Raw genomic sequence first — 24,320 nt, 5'->3', positions numbered from 1 at the left:
AGTTTGAATGTTGAAAAAAACAATGGATTTATACCTAAATTAATAAGCAAAACTTAATATATTACAATCTCTTCCCTAACCCTGTAAAATCAAGCTGAGAATACTTAAATGGCTAAATTATTATTAGGTCTCTTTATTTTATTAAAATTAATTATTTAAACTCTATTTTTTAAAAAAGTTATTTAAAACATACTTGTAATTTGTAAAATTAAACTCTTTAGTCATATTAGATTTATGTTAAAAAAAAAAAGGTTATTCAACTTATTTTAGTTTTAGTCAAAGGCACTAAATAGTATGAACAGTTAAAATTACAGGAATTAAATAATATAAATAATTAAAATTATAAGGACTAAACAATATTAATATTCAAAATTTTTTTGATAGAAGGATTAAAAGTTTAATTTTACAAAATATAAAAAAAAAATTTAATTGAATTTTAACAAAAATAAAGATTAAATAGTTAATTTTGACAAATTATAAGATCTGATAATTAATAATCCATCCTATTTAGATCCACTTGAATCTTATTTTTATAATATAAGCATTCTCTTTTTCTTTTTTTTCTTTTCATTTGCTAATATTATTATTTACCATCGCCATCATTTCTGACCCACATAATCAAACGTTTGGTAGTACGTTGAAATTTACATTTTTTTTTAATATATACGTCTTTTCAAATATTCACATAAAAAAGTAATTTAGAGTTATTATATAATTTTTTTAAAATTTATTGTCAAGGCTATTTTTAAATATATAATTGTTACAATGTGTCACCACCTGAAATCGCTGGCCGGACCGGCACTAGGACTTGGGTCAGCATAAGTTCCTCGAAATCTGTAATAAGTCCAATTATCTTTCAATCCAAACATAAATTCATATTTGGCCCAATTTCAAGGAAACAACCGGACAGAGTCCGACCATAATATGGACCATCTAACAGAAAGTTTTTTGCTCACCTGACCTGTAAATAAAAAAATCCAATCCATTAGGGAGCTTAACTCACCCTCACAATCATCCACAAATCACAATAAGATCAAATGGAAGCTCAGCTCACTCAAACAAAGCTATATACCCAATCCATTCAATATCACATGCATCATAAGAAGTTTACAAATTTTCAAAAGAAAGAGACATAATCTTTTACAGCCAAAATTAAATTAAATAACCTCTACACATGCGGAGTTCTAAAACTTCCCTTGATAACATAAATTATACAAAATTCAATAAGTGAACCTATGAGAAATGGAACAGGTCATTTACAACAAGGCTCTCCTGTATCCTAGAAAAATAGTGAATATGAGTGAGCGTTCGACTCAAAAAGTAAATATTTATTTTAACTACAATTTCTATAACTATCTAATTCTAATGCATCCTTATAAATGAAATGCATCATCTTTATATAAGTCATGCAAACAAGTCAGGTCACATCAAAGATAATCTGGAGCACTCACGCACCCAAGTTATATTCATAGTCACGCATACATATATGGGGGGCTGATCCCCCTATCCAGCTCTCTTAATTTAAGGCCTGCCAGCGATACCAACTCGAGCCTTACTTTCGCTTAATAATCCATATGCGGAGGCCAGCGAGATCAACTCAAAACCGTGCCTACCCCGACTTATCCATAATAAGGATCGAGTCTCAGCGAGTTAAACTCCAGCCGCGTCTACCCATCCTACCATATCCATATATTCCACATACACACCAACTCACACACACAGTTCAAGATTATCAAAACACATCAATCAAAGTAATATCATAAAGTATAAATGCAAAACAGAGTATGCCTAATATTTAACTACATAAATATAAGTATAAGTGATGCATGAGCATGCCAGAAATATAATAATATTTAAATTGTAAATAAAATAAATATCTACTCATGGATTAGTTGACTTGACTGCGGCTAGTCCGATTGAAAGGAGAAGACGACCGGTACCGATCACCTAAACATACAAACTGACTTCTATTAAAAGATTGACAGAATTAAATAATTAATTTAAACCATAAAATAAAAATAGTTTCTAAGATCTTGTCAAAATTTTGACAGAATTTCCCCTGCAACTAGGATCTATCCAACCTGCAGAATGGTTCAAATAATACTTATATAGAATCACACATCTCAACTCATATCTCATCAATATCATATGGTCCATCCTAGGGCCTCCAAACTAGGCAATAGTCATAAACTTAAAAAAGGTATGTTTTAACCTCTAAAACGGATATTTTGCAAAAATCATTTAAATAAACTCTAAAAATTCTAAAACTTTGCTCAAAATCTCAATAATATTATAAAACTATTGCAAAAAGAATTATAATTTTTTAATAACCCCTTAATATTTTATGAATTTTTATTCTAAACCTAACACTAAATTACTAAAGAAACTTTGGGTTCGGGTTTACTTATATTAATTTCAACGCTTGAAATGTATCCGGGGTATTTGCAAATGGTAGGGTAGCATATAACTTTGACCCGATTCCGAAATGGTTTCAGTAGCTTATCTGCTCGATCAGAAATTACAGATCCGAACGACCATTGAATTTTCACGAAATGAAATATCTACGCGAATTCCACAATATCAAAATTATAATAAAATATTTACATATAAAATAATTATTTAAAAATTAGAGATATTACACAATATGATTATAAATTCAATCCATATATGTACGAGTTATTTATAAAAACTTCATTGAGGTTAAGTACTAAATAAATTCGATGATATTGTTTTGAAATTGTTAAAAAATAATTTTAAAAAATTTCTTGTTATTTTAATATTATTTCTTTAAAATTTATAAAATTAATTTTAAATTATTTTTTAATAGTATCTAATTAATATAATTTAAAAAATAATTTTTTTAATAATAATTTTAACAATAATACTAAATAATTCCTTCATAATTCATATGCTCTCTCTTTTGCCTTTTGTTTTTTTTAATAATATAAATCCATACGATCTAGGGGTAGTTTTGTCAATTCCTTGTGTTTAATGGCTGAATAAATGGCTAATTTACCAACATTTTAATAATTAAGAATTAAATAATTAAAATTTCATTTGTTTCATATAAAAAAATATTTTTAAAAAATATCTTTTCATAAAAATATTTTTTATTATTTAATTATAATATTAAATTAATTATTTATATTTATTTCATATTATATAAGTATATTTATATTTTAATAAAATTAATAAAATTTAAAAAATAAAAAATAACTGTCTCTTTTGAAAAAATGAAAATAATTTTTTCAAAAAATAACTTAATTTTTTCTCTAATTAGAAAAATATTTTTTATAAACTAATTTTTTAAGTGTCCTAAATATCAAAAAATATAAAAAATAGTTTTATAAAAAATATTTTTCATATTTTTGAGTATTTAGAAATATTTAGAAAAATTAATTAATGAAAAATATTTTTTTAGTAAAATAAATTAAGTCATTTTTAAGAAAATGACTTTCATTTCTCAAAAGAGAAAATCATTTTCGATTTCATAAAGTTTAAAAATCTTATTAAAATATGAATACACTTATATATATATATAAATAAATATTATTAATTTAATATTATAATTAAATAACAGAAAATATTTTAATGAGCAAATATTTTGTTTTTGAAAAATATTTTTTATATAAATTATTTTTTTGAAACAAATGAGCATGAAAATGATAATTTTAAAAAAAAAATAGTGGGATTGTAGGCAATTGGTGGCATAGGCCTCCCTGTCAAGCGTCAGCCGAGGATCGTTCTTGAGGAAGTATTGGTGAATAATGCAAATCATAGGGGCTAGACATAGAAAGAGAAATACAAATAAAAGAGAGAAGAGAGAAGGAGGTTGAAGCTTTTTCCAAACATTAAGGGCTATTCTGCAATGGTTTGGGACCGTGAATTCAGCCAGTGGATTCTCCTTGGCTTTAGCTATCATTTGGTAATTTGAGCAGACTATTGACTAATTTGAAAAAAAAAAAAACGCTATATTTGGTATTAAATAATTAATTATATAATATAATTAAAATTATAACACATATTTAATTATCTTATTTAATAATATAAAAAAATATAATATATTAAAATTATAAGTTTTTTTAAATTGCTTGGCTAAAAGTTTAATGATCCAAAGTTTCGAATTCTAAATTGAATATTGTGATCTAAAATAGAAAGTAAGCCTTTTCCCAACTCAATCACAATTAGAATTAAAATTATTATATTTATTTATTTTTTAACTAAATTGATTATTAAATGTCAAATAAGATTAACAGTTACCATGTTTTATTATTGTTCAATTATTAAAATAAATAAATTAATGAAAAATAAAAAAATTTCTTTTAAATTTGTGATTAAGAGGTGTCTTAAAAAATTATTTTAAGTATTATTAAAAAAAATTTAATTATTATAAAAATTATACAATTGATACATATTAATTAAATTTAATTTTAAATTTATTTTTATTATACTTTAATTAATATATTTAATTTTTTTAATTGTATTTTCACAGAAATTAACTATTTAAGTTTTGAAAAATATATTATTGTTTCTCTATTTTTTATTATGTGAATTGTTTATCAATTTTTATTATTTTAAAGTTTTTTTCCCTAAACTCAACTATTTGGTAATTGTAATTTGTATTAGATAATTTTAATTTAAATCATGTAACACCCCAAAATTTTAAATTTTATTATTTTATGAGTATTATTGATATTTTAATTTTATTTAAATTTTAAGAAATTATTTGAGATTTTTCAGATTTTAAAAATCGGGTTCGATTTTCCGAAAATATAAACTTTGATGATTTTTAAAAATATATTTAAAGACCACGTGGCAAAACTAAAAATATATTTGGAGTTTACAAATTTTTTTGAGTTTTCTAAAATTTTTTCGAAATTTTTGGACCTCGTTTTCAGTCCCAAGGCAGAGTAAAAATTTAAAATTTTGTATCCTAAATCGAACCGACAGAATCGAACCGGACCGATCGAATCGGACGGGTCTTCTTCTTTTTCTTCCTCCTCCCCGCGCGCGTCCCGACCTCCCTCCCCTTCTCTCCCGTTTTCTCTCTCCTCCCTCCTCCCCTTGCCGCACCGCCGCCTCCCCTGCCACCCTAGCTCGCCGGCGCCCACCCAGTAGTCGGCCCACCATGCTGCACCGGCAGCGCGAAGTGGAGCGGCCAGCGTGATCGTTCGTCTTCCCGGCCAATCCGGCTACCAATCGGACCGGGTCTTGTGTCTAAACTCATCTACTCGTTGAGAGCTTTCCATAGACACCAAGAACACCGAAATTTATTGAGCGGTTTGTCCAATTTTTGCCCGGGAAGTTTTAGTCCATTTTGACTTTCGGGCTAGATTTCTCACAAATCGTAAACCACACGAGAAAACCGAGAGTACCAGAGCCCTCCAATCGTCGAGAGCTTCGCGGGGATATAAATTTCAAAATTTTTCGACACCGTTTTTCGGTGGGTCCCACGGAACTTCGTAGTATTTTTCCGAGCATTAAATGAGCTTAGAAAATTCCGTAAAAATTTTATACTAACCTCCGTGTTGTGGGCTTCGTGTAGGTATTCTCAATTCGGAAAAATTCGACAGTTGTCCGGGTCTGTGAATTTTCGGCTAGACAGACCCGCTACCGGAAAAGTCTCCGAATTGGATCTAGGTTTTGGCTGCCCCACCATTGTCAGACACCCTGAGCGCGTTCCCAAAGTCGGAATCGGCAAAGGTAAACCCGAACCTTGCTTTTTCGTAATTTTTTAGTGCTTAAATAGGATTAAAAATCCATAAAATATTTGTGGTAGCTCAGAAAATTATGATTCTTTTTGCAATAGCCTAGTAATATTGTTAAGGACCGCAGGGCAAAGTTTTAGAGTTTTTAAAGCTTTTTTGGGCAGTTTTTGCAAAAATGATCAATTATAAGGACTAAATTGAAATTTTACATATTGTGATGGATGATTGATTTGATGGGCCCAGGAGGGGCTGTGTGATGAGATTGAGTTGTGGATATATGAGTTGTGAATATAGAAGTGTGTTTTGAGCCCTTTTTCAGGTTGGGTAGGTCCTAGGTACAGGGAAGACTCTGCCAGATTTTCAGCATGACTTATGACGTATTTGGTCTTTTCTTGATTTGTATTGAGTCATTTGTATTAAATAATTATAATGTAATTGTCAGGTGAGTCGGGATAGCCTTCTTCCTCCGCTCAGCAGCCCCAGTGATCGTTGTCAAGTCTGTGAGTAAAATATTAATTTTAATTGTAATTTCACTATTATTATATGTTCAAGCATGCCCATTCATCACTTATATGCATATATCTACGTAGATAAACTTTAGGCACGATTTATGTTGCATTCATAAATGTGAAAGTGGCATGTATGTTGTTGTGGTAATTTGGAGTAGTGTGCGTGCGTTGGCGTGCGTGTGATGTGGTGTGGACTATGGATAGGACGGGTAGACACGGCTTGAGATCTTCGCTGGGACCCAGTCCTTCGGGGTAGTCACGGCTTGAGTTATTCGCTGGGACCCCGATTTGGTTTATTAAGCGAAAGTCCGACTTGAATTCTTTGCTGGCACCAGGTTGGATTTAAGAGAGCTGTATAGGGGATCAGCTCCCATATATTATGATTGATATTACTGGGTGTGTGAGTGCTCTAAATTACCTTTTTGCTGTTATGATATGAATTTATTGCTGATGCTGCATTTCACTCTACAGGGTGCCTTAGTTTTAGATAGTTATAGATATTATGGTTAAAATTGATATTTTACTCTCTGAGTCGAACGCTCACTCCTGTTCAATATTTTCCAGGCCACAGTAGGATATTTTTGAGGTTAACCTGCTTTCTCCCTCGCAGGTCATCTATTTTATGTTTGTGTAATTTTATAAACTTATAGAATTTCTGCATGTGTTAGAAATATTTAATTGATTTGGGTTTGTAATATAAATTGTTATTTTGGACCTGTAAAATTATTATCACATGCATGTTTGATGGACTGGATGAGGGAGCTGAGCTCTCATTTATTTTTATGTTGATATGAGTATGTGGAGGGTGAGCTGAGCTCCCCAATTGAGTATTTATTTTGTTTACAGGTCGGGTGAGTCAAAAACTACCCGTTGAAAGGTCCATTTTATAGCTGGACTCTGTCCGGTTGAATTCTTGAAATTGGGCCCAAATGGGCCTTAGAGTTGGGTTAATGAATAATTAAGCTTACTACGGGCCTCGGGGGCTTTAGACTGGTCCAGGTCCTAGTGCCGGTCCGGTTCATAGGTTGAGTCGTGACAAATCACTTTCAACTTTTTGTTAAATTTAGTCTAAAAATTTTAATTTAAGTTTAATTTAGTCTAAAAATAAGAAAATCAATAAATTTAATTTCTTAATTTTTGAGTTTAAATTAAAAAATTTAAAATTTTAATCTCAAAATTAAGAAATTCAACTTTATAATTTTTAATTTAAATTAAAAAATTTACCTAAAAATTTTAATTTTTGAATTAAATTAAATTTAAAATGAAACTTTTATTTTAATTTAGGTAAATTAACTTTTCAATAATTATTGGGATTCAATTGAATATTTTTGTAAGAAAAAAAGAACTGAATAGTATATTTATCAAATTGAAGTGTAAATAGTTAATTTTATTAAAATATAAGGAGTAAACTGTGATTATCTCTAACGTTAATATTTCGTTTACAAATCACATGTTCTAGCACGTGATCAAAAGGCCACGTGTCCCTTCTCTTTCAGTTGAGCCTTTTCAGGTGTTTTTTTACAGAAACACCCTCATTCACATACCCTCTTTCTCCCCTTTACTCAAATCTCTGCATTTTCATAGCTAATCTTCCCATTGAATAGCATCCATCATCAATTGCATAACAAATTTTCCCTCACTTTCCCTCATTTTCCTCCATTTTCTCTTCCTCCATTCGCCTCTTCTTCTCAAAAGAGAAGGACGCAAGGAGATAGAATTGTTTCATTTTGTAAAGATCTAGGGTTGCTTATCCTCCTGGACCTTCAAATCTGAGTTTCTTAACCTTATCTCTCTATACGTATATGAAATTTCAATTAATTTAAGCACTGTAAATCCATTGAAAAGCGAAAATTTAGAGCGCTTTGTTTTGGAATCTAGGGTTCGGCGATCTTTATTTTTGGCCTGATTTAATTTGATATAAATTATGGATACGAGTCCCGTTGCTGTTGGCGATGTGGCGATGCTGGATGCAGAGTTGTTGCAGCTGCCGGAGGTGGCTCCCTTGGCCTTCAAATCGTACCCAGACTTTGCACAGAAGCTCTTCGAGCAGTGGCTCGCCCTACCCGACGCTAACCGGCTGGTACCTTCTTTCTTGTTATGCACAGATAATCTTTCACAACCTGATGTGGTTTGTGCTGGTGTAGATTTGTTAGTCATCAATTCCTATTTGCACATGCCATTTCATTATTTTATGCCTGGTAGAACTCATAATTCTTTTTTCCTAATTTGGTAGTTAATTAGGTAGTACTGGTAAAGGAAAATAAGGATAATACCATGAAATGGTTGGATAAGTAGGAGTGATATTTGGCCATGGGAAAGGGATCTTGTAGCAATAGACGTGGAACTTGGTAAACGAGTTTTATATATGAGGTATTGAGGCTTTGGAGCTGGAGCAGAAATGGTGTCTTGCTATTGAAAATTTTCTTTGAATGCATTACTGTTATAATCTCTTATAGTTAACCTGTGCTGTTGTTGAGGTTCGGCAGTAATGAGATTGCTATTGTGACAATGAGGCAAGTCTCTGGACAATTATAGCTATGGCATATGGATCTTCTAACTCTTCATCCCATGTCTGCTCCCATATTTCAAAAAAAAAAAAAAAAAAAAATTTCTTGTCACGTTTGACGTTGAAATTTTGAAGATGGAGATGTGGTACTTTTCCCTTGATTTGGTAGTGGATGAATTCTAATAGAATGCTTTTGGTTCTGAGATAAGTGGTAGTCATGAATTCTGTTGCTGATGCTGATGATCTGCTTGAAATGGTGTGATACGGATTATTACTGCAATGGGCTACCAGGGCTAGCATGTTTACCTTGCTGTTGCTGATATGTTTATAATTAATATGATAGAAAGTAGTCTTCTTTTTCTCCTTTCTATTTTTTAACGATAATTACTTACTGTGGCTAGAGTTGTTGGCATGGTGGCATTTTATAGGATGTTGATGTGGGATATTTCTGAATTTCTGCATGAAAAATTCATAATGGTAATCAGGGTTAGTGTTAGATTGGTTATAAAATGGTTAAAGGATTGTCATGTTCACCTTGCTGGTACGTTTGTGATCAATGATCATTACGATAAGAATTCTTCTCCTCCTCTTTATTCTTTAACAATGTTTACTTATTGTGCTGGCCTTGTTAGCATGATGGGAGATATCTGATTTTCAGTGTTAAATTGGTTATGCATCTATAACCATTATTGTAACATTTTACAGTTATTCAAACAGTGAAATGGTGATCACGAGAAATTTAGAGAGAAAACAATAATGGGAAGAACATAGGTAGTTGAGGAGACTGTTTGGAATTGTCTTGCCCACTTTAATGTTTAACATATCTTTCCTGCTGTGTACTGATAACAATGTTGAAACGCCTGTCCCTGTCTCTGTCCTTGTACCATGTCCAGCTAGCCTTGCATTTGTTGTAATTGTAGCAACATGGTCTAAATACCTTTTTCTTTCTTCTTTCTCAGTTTAGCAGTTATAACCCAGATAATTCTTCAAATTGTGGAAGTAATAATTGGCATGAATGCTTCTAGGTTGAATCTTGTATCAATTCTGTAAATATGTGAAATGCACCAATTTGGCACTATTTCATGATTATTTTATTGTATTCAAATTTATATTTATCAATATGCATGTATTTGTATAGATAGATAGGTTTACCTGAATTAAATTTTTGAAGAAAAGTTTGAGAATATCTATTTTCCTATCTCGAGACTTGAGGAAAAAAGTTCAACTACACTTGAAATTCCTTGCTTGAGGAGCAGGGTGACACTTTGTTTAACTGCCCCCCTTGGCTTAATTTTCACCCTTTTTGTCCCTTGTTTTGATCTTTACTTAATTCTAATGGGCATGGCTATGAGGAATACCACATTAATTAAACTTTGTACTCTCTTCTTTGCTGTGGATGAAAATGTGTTTTGTCTTGTGTGGACTTACCAGTTCTGGAAGGCAATGCAATTTATGATGGCACTTGTGGAACTCTTGATATTTTTCTTCTTCTTCGAAAATTTTCTACTAAACAATGTAGCACTTAATCCAGTACTATTGCTAGAAGCATTAACTCCCTGGTTCTATCTCCCAAATTCCTTTTTCTTTTTAGGGAGAGGCTATATTAATGTCTTATTTCTTGCTTTCTGATTTTTTTTTTTTTTTTAAAGCAGCCATGGGAAATGTCTTAAGAGTATAGTGATTGCTTATCTTATTTTCCATGCTTTTGCTTAGGTGACATCATTGCTTAATGATGCGAAGGCAGGTGCTCCCTTGAATGTCTCTGGAAACTCTTCTAATACAACTGCTACCACAAGCAGTTCTTTGCCTTCCATGTTTCCTGGAGGAAGTACTCCTCCTCTTTCTCCCAGGAGTACATCTGGTTCCCCTCGTATAACGAAACAGAGAGCTGGCCCTTCTAATTTAGGTTCTCCTCTAAAAGTAGTTAGTGAGCCAGTGAAGGAGTTGATACCGCAGGTTTGTAAAAATTCATTATTATTATTATTTTATAAAATGATATAATTACATTGGTCCTTTATTCTCTTCTTTGGATTGCTGTGTTGTATTTTGTGTGCTAATATTGTTTCTTGCTTAAGTTAGCTGAACTATTTTAATATAAAACTTGCAAATTCTTGCAGTTTTACTTTCTAAATGGCCGTCCACCTCCAAATGAACTAAGGGAACAATGTTTGCTTCGGATCAATCACTTTTTCTATGGTCGCTTAGATGGGCTGCAGTTACATGGTGAGAGATTTTTAAAACTTGTCCACCTTGTATATATCTAGGGCAGTAGGGCTGATGTCTTCATTGTTTTTTTTTGCATGATCAGAATTCAAATCTGTCACCAAGGAAATTTGCAAGCTGCCCTCATTCTTCTCCACAGTTCTTTTCAGAAGGATTGATGTTAACGGCACTGGTTTTGTGACAAGGTATTTGCTTCATGTGTTAGGAGGACATGTTATCTGGGGGAGGAACTACTCGTATTTTAACTTATTTGATCTATGATGATTCTCCTGATATTTCATGCTGTAAATACTTGAGATCTCTTGTGCATTTCAGTGAACATTTTAGCGTAATCAATTTATTGTTCAATACCTGAAGGTACCTCTGCTTTGGGAAATGGAAGGTTTTTCATAACTTCCCTTTTAGAACTAGAATGCTATTGACTTCAGTAACCATATTTATTGTTAGTTAGAGGTGTTTGGAGAGACTGTTATGGAAATTGGGGCCTATGACGGGTGAGAAATTTGTCATCATTTTGAGCAACTTGAGAATTTTATGGTAACATACTTTTGAGAATTAAATCACCTAATGGATAAAGTAGAAATAAATGAACATTATAGGTTGGCCATTGACTGATGTAATTTTCCATTTTTGCTTTCTATTTGTGACAGTCTTTGCAAAAGGTATATTTGAATTTGATTGTTCTAATGAAGGTTGTTTTGACCTAACTGTTTTGTAGGGATGCCTTTGTTCATTATTGGCTAAATGGTAATATGCTGATGATGGATATGGCGACTCAAATGTTTAAAATTCTAAAGCAACCGGATCTCAAATACCTCACTCAGGTGTTTCTGTACTTTTTGTTATATAAGTTTATATATATGCATGCACACATTATAAATTGCAATGATGCCTTTTTTCACATCTATATTGTTATGGAATCATTGCCAATTTTGGATGTTATTGCCACATTTTCTTTTTTACTTATTGTTTAGAATTTTTTGAAATTGATGACAGGAAGACTTCAAACCTGTGCTTCGAGAATTATTGGCGACTCATCCAGGATTAGAGTTCCTACAGAGCACACCAGAATTTCAGGAAAGATATGGTTTGTGCTCTGATCAGCTTTTAATTGTCCCATTTAATATTATGGATGCTTTTGATTTTCATTGGTACTTGTTTGTATTCAGACACACACACACACACACACACACACACACACACACACAAATATATTCAAATGAATGAGGTGCTGGTTAAACCTTTATCTTAAGTGGTTTTGTTACTTTTGTATTATGGTTCTGGGGAACTACCATGGTAAAGCACCTTAATTTAGGCATATTTTGATGTGAATCTGTTCATGGTACTTTGATTATTCTGTCGACATTGAATGAAAGGCCAAATTATAAATTTGTCCCTAAACTAATTGAGAAAACTCTGTTGCAACCTTGACGTTCAATTTAACCTGTAGCACCCTTGTATTTTTATTTTTGATCGGTTGTGCCCTGCAATTTTTATTTTTGTAATATGTAGGCATTTGCCCAACTCATCAATGGATGTAGCATTATTACAAATGCTATACCTTTTATATGATGCACTTTGTTAACATAAGTTCTTCCTCTCTACAATTTCCCAGCTGAAACTGTAATATACAGAATATTTTACTACATAAATAGATCTGGGAATGGTCATCTTACCCTTAGGGAGCTGAAACGTGGAAACTTGATTGATGCAATGCAGCATGCAGACGAAGAAGAGGACATAAATAAAGTTTTGAGGTTGGTATCCTGCTGAAGATTTGTCATATATTTTCTTCAACAAAACTCAATGAGGCTGAGCCTAGGCTGAGTTGAGTTGTAAGGAACTTTTCTTGGCTACAAGACATAAGCTTGTAAACTAGCAAATGCTCCAGTTTTCATATAATCTGAATTACATATGTAGCACTTCATGAAACATATGCTGAGAAACATGATTAAATTCTCAATGATAATACTTTTTTTAATTCATACTGTGTACAGGTACTTTTCTTATGAACATTTTTATGTGATATACTGCAAATTTTGGGAACTGGACACGGATCACGATTTTCTGATTGACAAAGAGAACCTGATCAGATATGGTAACCATGCACTTACCTACCGGATTGTTGATAGAATATTTTCCCAGGTTTGTGTCAGTGAGATGATGCTTTTATGCTCCGAGCCCAGTCACCTGCAATACGCAGAAAGAAAATTTCCTTCTATTCAACATTGCATATCTCAGTCATCCCCCTATCTTCTTATTCTGCATTTAATCATATCTTCATCATTATTAGTTAAAGATCAAAAATCTGATTGTGTTTATCATTCCAGGTTCCGAGAAAGTTTACTAGTAGGGTTGAAGGGAAAATGGGATATGAAGATTTTGTCTACTTCATACTGTCAGAGGAGGATAAGTCATCTGAACCTAGTCTTGAGTACTGGTATATTTGCATCTCATATTCTGTAGATTTGCGGGTCTGTTGTAAAATTTGTGCATCAATAACAACTGTTTTATTCACCTACTAAATGTAGGAATATTTCATCTCATCTGTTTCATTCATTAGATTACTTTGTGAGGTGTTATACTGTTAATCTGTTATAGTGATGCAGGACAGCCTGCAGGTCTTAGAATTAATGTTGAAATTTGAGACTTTGTGAAGGCTAAAATGAGTAGGACTATAGATAGAAATTTAAGGTTCATGAAAGGATGAAACAGAGAAGAAAAATTGAACAAGAAGAGAAGATTTGAGGTGTTATACTGTTAATCTGTTATAGTGATGCAGGACAGCCTGCAGGTCTTAGAATTAATGTTGAAATTTGAGACTTTGTGAAGGCTAAAATGAGCAGGACTATAGATAGAAATTTAAGGTTCATGAAAGGATGAAACAGAGAAGAAAAATTGAACAAGAAGAGAAGATTTGTGGGCTGTGAACAGTAATAAAAGTTTTAGAAGGGTCTTGGTTTGGAAGGTAAAATTAGTATGAGAAACAGGATTTTGGGGGCTATTTGAGAATTTGGGAGAAATCTCTGCTGTATTATTATTAATAATAATGTGTACTAAGATAAATAAAGAGTTAGGGTATTTATAGAGTTTTTAAACCCCTAAACATAATTGGAAAAGAACTCTAAAAATTAGGAACCTACTTGTAGCAGAAAACCTAGGTAAAATAGGATAAAAGCTAGTCCTAGAAGAATAGTGTTGGAATATCACTTGTGGGAACAAGTCCCATATCGGTAGTGTACAGTGAAATTAAGGGGCATGTAAGTATAGGCAAAGCAAACCAAAATGGCTTAGGCCATTTGGCGATGGGGAGTCCAGTGTCAAGCCTAGTTCAACGTATAGCCTGCCAGTTTGATATTCACACTCTTGGGTCCATAATTCTCAACATGGTATCGAGTAGGTCAGGGCCTAGTTTCAGTTTCAATTCAATTTTCTGGTGTTGCCACTGCATTCAGTTTTAGGTCTCAAATGTCAACCGGATGTCCGAATGAGTGTTGGAATATCACTTGTGGGAATAAGTCCCTCATTGGTAGTGTGCAATAAAATTAAGGTGCGTATAAGTGTAAGCAAACCAAACCAAAGTGGCTTAGGCTATTTTGGTGATGAGGAGCTTAGTTTCAAGCCCATTTCAACGTGTAGCCTGCCAATTTTATATTCACGCTACTGGGTCCATAATTTTCAACAGTACTGATGAATACTACCCTGTGAACAGTACCAAAACTATGATGAATCAAGAGCTCTAAAATCATGTTACGATTTAGGAATAAGAAGAAAAAAAGAAAGAAACAGAAGGGAAAGAAAACAGAAACTAAATCTTTATTATCCTCATTACTTTTGTAAAATAGAAAATTACATATTTATATACAAATCTCTTGTAATTACTCTACTTAATTTAGGAATATCAATCCTACCCATTTAGGAATATAAATCCTACACTAATTAGGAATATATAAAATTTATTAAATAGGAATATATAAAATCCATATTAACTTTCCATAATATTCCGCCTTAAAATGGAATCTCATCAATTCCCACACTCTCCCTTGATGAAATTCACATTGAAGCCAATAACTCCCTCACAATAGCTCACAAGGCAGATTCGAAACACCTACACAAAGGTACCAGCACAAAAGACAAATCCTCTCCAAAGGCAAGGCCGGTGAGGAAACATCAACACAAATGCAACTCATATGGTTGCATTTCCCTCTTCGGCAATCTCAGCGAGGAAAAACAACAAAAACAGTAGGTGGATTTTTATCGAAACATTTCATATGGCTGCAATACAGTGGCTATCCAAATTTCAACAAACCTTCAAGAGAGTTTCAAATGAGGCAGCAGCTAGGAATGGCTCTAGAGCAACATAGTAATCGATACATAAACTGGAAGTTACTTGAGATAGGAACTGAAACCAATACAAAATAACCCAAAATTTCCACAGAAAAGTGGTAGCACGATCCAAAATCTCCTAAGAAAAGTGATAGCACAACCCAAAATCTTCACAAAACTATTTATATGAACAGTGTCATGAATAGTACTGGTGAACATTACCACGTAAACAGTACCAAAACCTAGTGATCCGAGAGCTTTGATACCATGTTAAGATTTAAGATAAGAAGATGAAAAAAGAAGAAAGGGAAGGAAGAGAAGGAAAAGAAAACAGAAACTACATATTATTATCCTCGTTACTTCTATAAAATAGAAGATTACATATTTATATATAAATCTTCTATAATTAATCTACTTAATTAGAAATATCAGTCCTACCTATTTATGAATATAAATCCTATGCTAATTAGAAATATATAAAAATTCATATTAACTTTTCATAACACTCTCCCTGAAAGTGGAATCTCATCAATTCCCACAAATAAGAAAACATAATAAATTCCTAAATTAAGTTGGAGACTCCTAAGATAATTTAGAACATGTCCTGTGGCTGTTGGAAGAAAAAAACAAGGTGTCCAGGACACTGAATTTCTGCTGTATAATTTGAGAGAGAATTTGAGAGATATTTCTGCTGTATAATTTGAGGGAAATTTCTGCTGTATCTTTACTAATAATAATCTGTACTGAAATAAATAGAGTGTGCGCAAGAGAGAGAGAATGTCCAGGTTGAGTTGGGACTGCTGGCCACTGAATTTGGCCAAAAAACGTGGCTTCTCTGTTTGGGCAGAAAAACACATCTCCACAAGCTACCACAGAGGGAAACACAAATTTCTGACTCTGTTGTGCCTTGTGGAACATGCCCTGGGTGTGTTCTGGGCTGCCGAAACACGCTGGGGCTGTGTTCTTTGCTGTTTGGAACTCCAAGCCTCGTGTCACTATTTGCTTGACTGAGTTGGGCAAAGTGAACAAAGAATAGTTTAGGCTACATTTGTAAAATTCCTTAGGCATCACATCCAAGGTTTCCCAGGCATCACACAATTCGAACTATAATTACTAGAATTCGTATTGATGTGAGTATATATAGATTCAAACATTAATCCATAACCTTTCAGGATTTGGACTCCCTAAAGTAAACCTTCAAGTAATCCTAATTAAGTAATCCTTACATAGTGTTTGGGTCAATTTTATTATAAAAATTTTGTGGAATTTAATTGAATTCTAGTTAGAATTCATTTAAAATGGATTCTACTGTTTGGTATGATAACTTAAAATGCGCAATTCTATTGAATTACATATAATTCATATTTAGTATAATTTCATAATTGAAATTCGTTTGCTCTCATTTCCTAAGCAACTGTCAAGGGTAAAATTAAAAAATTATAATTTTCTACTTTATCAAATAAATCGTATACCTAAAGAATTAAATTTATAACAATTAACAGTATATTAATAAATATAAAATAATTTCATTTCTCGTAATATAGGAGATTTATTGTGAAAGACTTCTCACGTTATATAAGTGAGCATTTTTTTTTACAAAGTAGAAAATGAGTAGGTAAAAAAAAATCTTAACAAGCTAAAATAAATAACTCTCTTTTATTTTTTTTTATTAATTAATGGTACTTGGTATTTTTTTTAATTAATAAATGTAAGATGACGGATGATTCAGTGAAATTTTTGGTAAGGGCATTTTAGTCCAAAAAATGTTATGTAAGTTTTGTGGAATTTATTTCAAATTCTATTAAATTTGATAGGAATTGGTTTTAGTTATAACCAATTCCATAGAATTGAACTCCTAGAATTGAATTCCAAACACACAAAACATGGAATTCAATTGAATTCCACAAAATTTTGTGAAATGTTGTTGAACCAAACAAGCTTTTGACCAACTAGGAATCTAAACAGTGACTCCTATAGAAATCAAGATCATTTTAGTTTCCAACAAATTTTAATTTACAAAATTATACTTGGGACACATAAGTAAAACTCTAAAAGAACTAGAAAGTACTCTATAATTTCCCCAATAAACTGTCTCTACATTATAGCTGAACTATAATCCTAAGCTTCTTGAGTATTTGACTATGAGTTTTATTGAATTCCTAGGCTGCATCATATAGTGTATTCATTAATTCATTATTGAGGATGGATTATGAATTATTAAACCAAATGAAGCATATTTGTTTTGTCCAAAATTGTACGAAGGAAATGAGTTTTGTCGGGTCCAAGAAGTTGTTCCTAACATAGCTACTAATAACTAATCTATGATCAATAAGGGATGCTGGTGGGTAGGGCGAGAGGGTGTTGGGTAGATTAAGGCCCCAATTGGCATTGAGGTTTTGGGTCAAAAAAAATCTTTCGAAAAAAAAAAAAAATAAATTTTGAAAAAAGCAATTTGAAAAAAAAAAGATGTTATTTTAAAGTTCTTGTGACTAAAACATGTGAAATTTAATTTTAAATCAATTTTTAATACCCTTTAATTAACACATTTAAATTTTTTTTTTTCAACAACATTTTCAATATCAATGCCAAACAGACCTTAATAAGTTATTTTTGGTCATTTTTTCCAATTTACCATAATTGTTAAACATAAAACTCTGAGACACGAGAAGGAGTCAATAGCAAGCTAGAGCTTTGGAAAAGTACTCTAGAGTCAAAGGGTTTTAAGTTAAGTAGAACGAAGACAGAATACATGCATTGTAAGTTCAGTGAAGGTCAAACTGGTGATAGGGAAGGAGTTAGTTTGAATGGAGTGGTATTGTCCCAAAGTAATCACTTTAAATATCTAGGCTCAGTCCTTCAAATAGATGGGGGATGTGAGGAGGATGTTAGTCATAGGATTAAAGCCGGATGGTTGAAGTGGAGACGTGCCACAGGAGTTTTATGTGATCGTAAAATTTCCAATAAGTTGAAAGGAAAATTTTACCGTACAGTCATACGACTAACTATGTTATATGGTAGTGAGTGTTGGGCACTGAAAGAGTCGTATGTGTCTAAGATAAGAGTTGCAGAGATGAGAATGTTAAGATGGATGAGTGACCATACTAGACTAGATAAAGTCCGTAATGAGAGTATTAGAGAAAAGGTAGGAGTGGTGTCAATTGAAGATAAGTTGAGAGAAGGGAGATTGAGATGGTTTGGTCATGTGAAGTGTAGACATACGGAGGCTCCAGTTAGACAAGTAGAGCACATTAGGTTAGAGGATAGAAAGAAAAAAGGGTAAGACCTAAATTGACTTGGAGGAGAGTAGTACAACATGATCTAGAAGCATTATACATTTCTGAGGATTTAACTCAAAATCGTTTAGAGTGGAGAAAGCGAAACCATATAGCCGACCCCAAATCTTTGGGATAAAGGCTTAGTTGAGTTGAGTTGAGTTGAGTTGAGTTGAGTTGTTAAACATAAAACTCAAGTCAATTTAACTAAGCCTTTATCCCAAAAATTTTGGGATCGGCTATATAGATTCTCTTTCTCCACTCTAAACGATTTTGGGTTAAATCCTCAGAAATGTGTAATGCTTCTAGGTCATGTTGTACTACTCTCCTTCAAGTCAGTTTAGGTTTACCCTTTCTTTTCTTTCTATCTTCTAAACCAATGTGCTCTACTTGTTTAACTGGAGCCTCCGTTTGTCTACTCTTCACATGACCAAATCACCTCAATTTCCCTTCTCTCAACTTATCCTCAATTGGCACCACTCCTGCCTTTTCTCTAATACTCTCGTTACGGACTTTATCTAGTCTAATATGGCCACTTACCCACCTTAACATTCTCATCTTTGCAACTCTTATCTTAGACACATATGACTCTTTCATTGCCCAACACTCACTACCATATAACATGGTCGGTCGTATGGCTGTATGATAAAATTTTTCTTTCACTTTATTGGGAATCTTGCGATCACATAAAACTCCCGTGGTATGTATCCACTTCAAGCACTCAGCTTTAATCCTGTGACTAACATTCTCCTCACATTCCCTATCTACTTGAAAAATTGAGCGGAGATATTTAAAGTGATTACTTTTGGGTAATACCACTCCATTCAAACTAATTCCTTACCTATCACCAGTTCGGCCTTCACTGAACTTACAATGCATGTATTCTGTCTTTGTTCTACTTAACTTAAAGCTCTTTGACTCTAGAATACTTTTCCAAAGCTTTAGTTTTCTATTGACTACTCCTCGCGTCTTATCTATCAGAATTATATCATCCCCAAACATCATGTACCAATGGATACTCTCTTGTATATGTTTCGTCAATTCATCTAGAATTAATGTAAAAAAGTAATGGTTTACAACTAAACCTTAGTGTAATCCAATTGAGATAGGAAAATCTCTTGTGTCTCCTCCCACTGTGTGCACAATAGTAGTTGCTCCTTCATACATATCTTTCAACACTTGTATGTACCTAATAGATATCCTCTTTTGTTCTAACACTCTCCATAAGATATCTCTTGGTACACTATCATAAGCCTTCTCCAAATCAATAAAAACCATGTGTAGATCTTTCTTTACATCTCTATATTTCGCCATCAAGCTTTTAATGAGAAAAATCGCTTCCATAGTTGAACGGCCGGGCATGAAGTCAAATTGATTGGGAGAGATAGAAGTGTCATGGCGTAGTTGATGTTCCACAACTCTCTCCCACAACTTCATAGTATGGCTCATGAGTTTAATTCTCTTATAGTTTGAGCAACTCTGTAGACTGTATGTCTCCTTTATTTTTTAAAAATAGGTACTAAAATACTCATCTTCCATTCATCAGACATTTTCTTTGAGTTTGCACTCTCATATTTCTCAAACACTTCCACACTTCAATTGTTATTCCATCGGGTCCACAGCCTTTACCCACTTTCATTCTCTTATGTGCTTCCTTTACTTTTGAAGATCTAATCCTTTTAGTATAATTCACATTTTTTCTATTGCTCTGTAATCTATATTCACGCTATTACCACTTTGACTATTATTAAAGAGATCATCAAAATAATTTATCCATCTTTCTTTAATGTCCTCATCTTTCACCAGCACTTTTCCTTCTTTATCCTTAATGCACCTAACTTTATTGAGATCTTGACATTTTCTTTCTCTTCTCATTGCTAATCTATAAATATTTTTCTCCCATTCTTTAGTTTTAAGTTTCTCATATAACTTTTCAAAGGTCTGCGCTCTTGCTTTAACTAATTGCCTTTTTTGCCTCTTTTTTTTACTATCTTGCACTATTCATATGCCTCATTATTATCACACTTAGATAATTTCTTATACTATTCCTTCTTTCTATTCACTGCCTTTTGTACTTCCTCATTCCACCGCTATCTCTCTTTTGAGGGTGGTCCATGTCCTCTAGACTCTTCAAGTACTTTTCTAGCTACTTCTCTAATCCTTGTTGCCATCTATGTCCACATACTATTGGCCTCCACATCCAGCTTCTATGCTTTGGACTCGAGAAGATTATTTTTGAACTTCACTTGCTTTACTCATTTGAACTCCTGCCACTTTGTTCGAGCTACAATATTTCTTCTAGCCTTACTTGAATTGTTCCTAAACTTGACATCCAATGCCACTAACCTATGTTGACTTATTAAAGCCTCTCCCGAAATGACCTTGCAATCCTTGCATAGAGCTCTATTTGTCTTCCTGGTTAAGAGGAAGTCAATTTGGCTTCTATGTTGCCCACTTTTGAAAGTTACTAAATGTGACTTCCTTTTTATAAAGCAGGTATTTGCTAGTATTAGGTCGTATGCCATAGCAAAATCCAGGATGTTTTTCCCCTCCTCATTTCGGCTACCAAAACCAAAACCTTCATGAATATTCTCATAACCTTGCCTATTACTTTCTACATGTCCATTCAAATCTCCACCGATGAAAATGTTCTTTTTATTCGGTATGCTTTGCATTTGATCATTCATATCTTCCCAAAACCTTTGTTTACTCTCACTATCTAGTCCTATTTGTAGGGCATAAGCATTAACTAAATTTATTGTTTCTCCTTCTATTAATAGCTTTACTAGTATAATTTCATCTCTTACTCTTTTCACAGCTATTGCGGCATCTTTCAGTAATTGTTAAACATAGTTCATAAGTATTATTCTTGTTATTCCGTTATTATAATGTAGCACAAAGCTATGTGATATTGCTTATTGAGGAACTTAACTTTTGTATCACATTTTGTGAATGACTATTTGGCTTTTTTTAAATAATTAAGGAGTGTTTGTGCTACTGATTGCCTACGGCATCTTTCAATAATTGTTAAACATAGTTCATAAGTATTATTCTTGTTATTCCGTTACCATAATGTAGCACAAAGCTATGTGATATTGCTTATTGAGGAACTTCACTTTTGTATCACATTTTGTGCATGACTATTTGGCTTTTTTTAAATAGTTAAGGAGTGTTTGTGCTACTGATTGCCTTTTTTTTATATCAATTTTCTTTCTTAGGTTCAAGTGCATAGATTTGGATGGAAATGGAGTTTTGACGCGAAATGAAATGCAGTTCTTTTATGAAGAGCAGTTGCATCGAATGGAATGCATGGCCCAAGAGCCTGTGCTGTTTGAAGATATATTATGCCAGATAATTGACATGATTGGACCAGAGGTTTGCTGTTTGCTCTTCTGTAATTTTATGGGTTGTTCCACTCTTATTTAATGCATTTCAGATACTCATGAGAGCCTGTAGACAGAAAAGCTTAAATAGTGGTGATTTTAAATTTGCTACTGGAATGCACCATATATAAATGAGGTTTCTTGCAACCTCTGGCATAGAATTTAAAGTGTCACTTATAGAGGCTAGGGCTCTAAGCAAACTCAATGGCCAACTGTTCCTTGATTTCCAAGAAGATAGCTATACACTGCATATTGTTAGCCACTGATTTACAGTACTGTACTATTGTTGTTCTAAATGCACCATTTTTGGAGATAGTTCTGGTTTTCACCCTTGACTCTTTCTTGCATGCAGAACGAGAGCTATATCACATTACATGACCTGAAAGGTTGTAAACTTTCAGGAAGTGTTTTTAACATCCTTTTCAACCTCAATAAGTTTATGGCCTTTGAAACTCGTGATCCATTTCTGATTCGTCAGGTATATGCATCTCAATTTATATTTGTTGCTCAAAATTTTAATTTAAGAAAGTATTGTAGCAGTCTAGTGCTTTGAAGAATGTTGGTAATAGACTTGGTGACATTGTAACAAACAGGAGCGTGAGAATCCAACATTGACGGAGTGGGATCGCTTTGCACATAGGGAATATATTAGGCTTTCAATGGAGGAAGACGTTGAAGATGCCTCTAATGGAAGTGCAGAAGTCTGGGATGAATCACTTGAGGCTCCATTTTGAGGTTATTTAGGTAAATCACTTTGATTTATGTCATGATGGTGGTTTTATTGGTGGCCTCTGCGTGGAATATTGCATCTTTCTGCCCCTCTTTTCCTTGTACAAGTTGCAATTTGACACTTGCCTATGAGGTAGGGAAAATTTGAGTATTGAGCCTGTAACGTCACTGCCTTACAGATTGTATGTGGTATGTTCATCTCTTAGAATAATGGCTGCTGTCTGATCTGTTTTGGTCGCTGAAATCTGTTGTTTTGTTGATTGCTGCAGTACTTATTTTGGAGAAGAGGACAATTTTGTCTTTAAAGCTCACATTATGTTTGCATTCATGAATGCTGTACTCTTAGGCAATAGCATTAGCATTGCTGCTTGATTTTTGCATTATACCCCGTCTTGTGATAGTGCTCTGAACCCCATTCTGTTTTTCCTCGAATGTGTTTTCAGGCTTAGTCATGACCATCTTGCTTGCTAGAAATCTTCATCTTGTTTAGTGTGATGCTGCATTTGCCTCCATCATATGAAACATTTTTCTTTTTGCAATTTTTTCCTTTTTGGTTTAGATATTGTTTTGTGTCAAATGTTTCTACTTGATTTATTAGTTTGATTTTTGCCTAAGGTTTTTGAATGAACGCTTCAAATTCTTCTATGGAGATGTGAGGCAGGGAAACAGTAAACTCAAAGGATCATTCTTTCAATGGTACGTGGCAGCTATGAACTTTTTAAAGGGAAAGTCCAAGCTCAGTGAGGTGGAATATATCTTTTCCAATTGCCAGCAGAGAAATTATTAAGCCTTTGTTGTGTGCGTATTGAAAAACAATGGAGGAACATTACAATGGAAGTGCTGGTTCATGATGCTAAAGTTACTGGAAAACAGAGATAGTTACCCAGAGGTGAGATTTTGATTGTCCGGGTTGAAGTAGCTCAGAACATTTAGTGCATTTTTTATTTATCAATTTGTAAGATATAAATCTATTGTCAAGGTCTTTCCCCTTTTAATTTAGCAGTTGGTTCTTTTGATACATTTTGCCTGTATGGTAACATCTTGGGTGCTGGTTGGGCATTGTTATCAATTTTTTGGATTGTCAAATATCTATTACTATTTTCTTAGAGTTCCCTCCCCACTTGATGTATACAAAATAGTAGCTTGTTGTCTATTTTCTATTTCAAAATTTTCATAAAAGAGTTGCCTATTAGCAATTGAACCGAGTTCGGAAGTATTTGTGCTTGGAAACATGAACCTTGGTCTTGTAATTCTCAAGTGTGCGTGTACATACAGAAACTTCTATGGTAGAAACTACTTGCTCATCCAGAAATCTATAATCATTCCATCATACAACTTTCAATGTTTTCTTATGTGATTAGTGATGTTCTTTATTATTATTATTATTATTATTATTATTATTATTATTATTATTATTATTATATGTTGGTCATATTTCAGAATTTACGTCGCTTTGTTTGTAAATATTGGAGAAGGGGGGTGGCTAGGGGGTTTTCGAGCATTTTTTTTTTTATTTGGTTATTATACCGTTCAAGTTGTTGGACCTTGGAATGAATTGGGATTTTCATTGTTGTGTAATTTCTATAGTTGTTTGATATTCATATTATTCCCTGATTGTTTGAAATTCCCAAGCTCATAATGTAGCAGCAATGTTTGGAATGTAT

General features: G+C 33.1%; 1 protein-coding gene across 1 annotated transcript; it reads left to right on the top strand.

The window, feature by feature from the left end:
• The first annotated feature begins 7,751 nt into the window (after positions 1-7,751).
• Positions 7,752-23,852, top strand: LOC110668151 (serine/threonine protein phosphatase 2A regulatory subunit B''beta). The gene is made up of 13 exons (XM_021829276.2): positions 7,752-8,297; positions 10,437-10,679; positions 10,841-10,946; positions 11,032-11,131; positions 11,665-11,770; positions 11,943-12,033; positions 12,562-12,703; positions 12,944-13,091; positions 13,277-13,386; positions 21,763-21,919; positions 22,280-22,405; positions 22,521-22,671; positions 23,272-23,852. Exons 1-12 carry the CDS (start codon positions 8,142-8,144, stop codon positions 22,659-22,661), a joined length of 1,626 nt encoding a protein of 541 aa, XP_021684968.1. The 5' UTR covers positions 7,752-8,141; the 3' UTR covers positions 22,662-22,671; positions 23,272-23,852.
• The last annotated feature ends 468 nt before the right edge of the window (positions 23,853-24,320 follow it).

This window comes from Hevea brasiliensis, chromosome 3 (genome assembly GCF_030052815.1).
Source record: "Hevea brasiliensis isolate MT/VB/25A 57/8 chromosome 3, ASM3005281v1, whole genome shotgun sequence".
Lineage (NCBI taxonomy): Eukaryota > Viridiplantae > Streptophyta > Magnoliopsida > Malpighiales > Euphorbiaceae > Hevea > Hevea brasiliensis.
The sequence above is the reverse complement of the archived record's forward strand: the minus strand, read 5'-3'. Positions and strand labels throughout refer to the sequence as shown.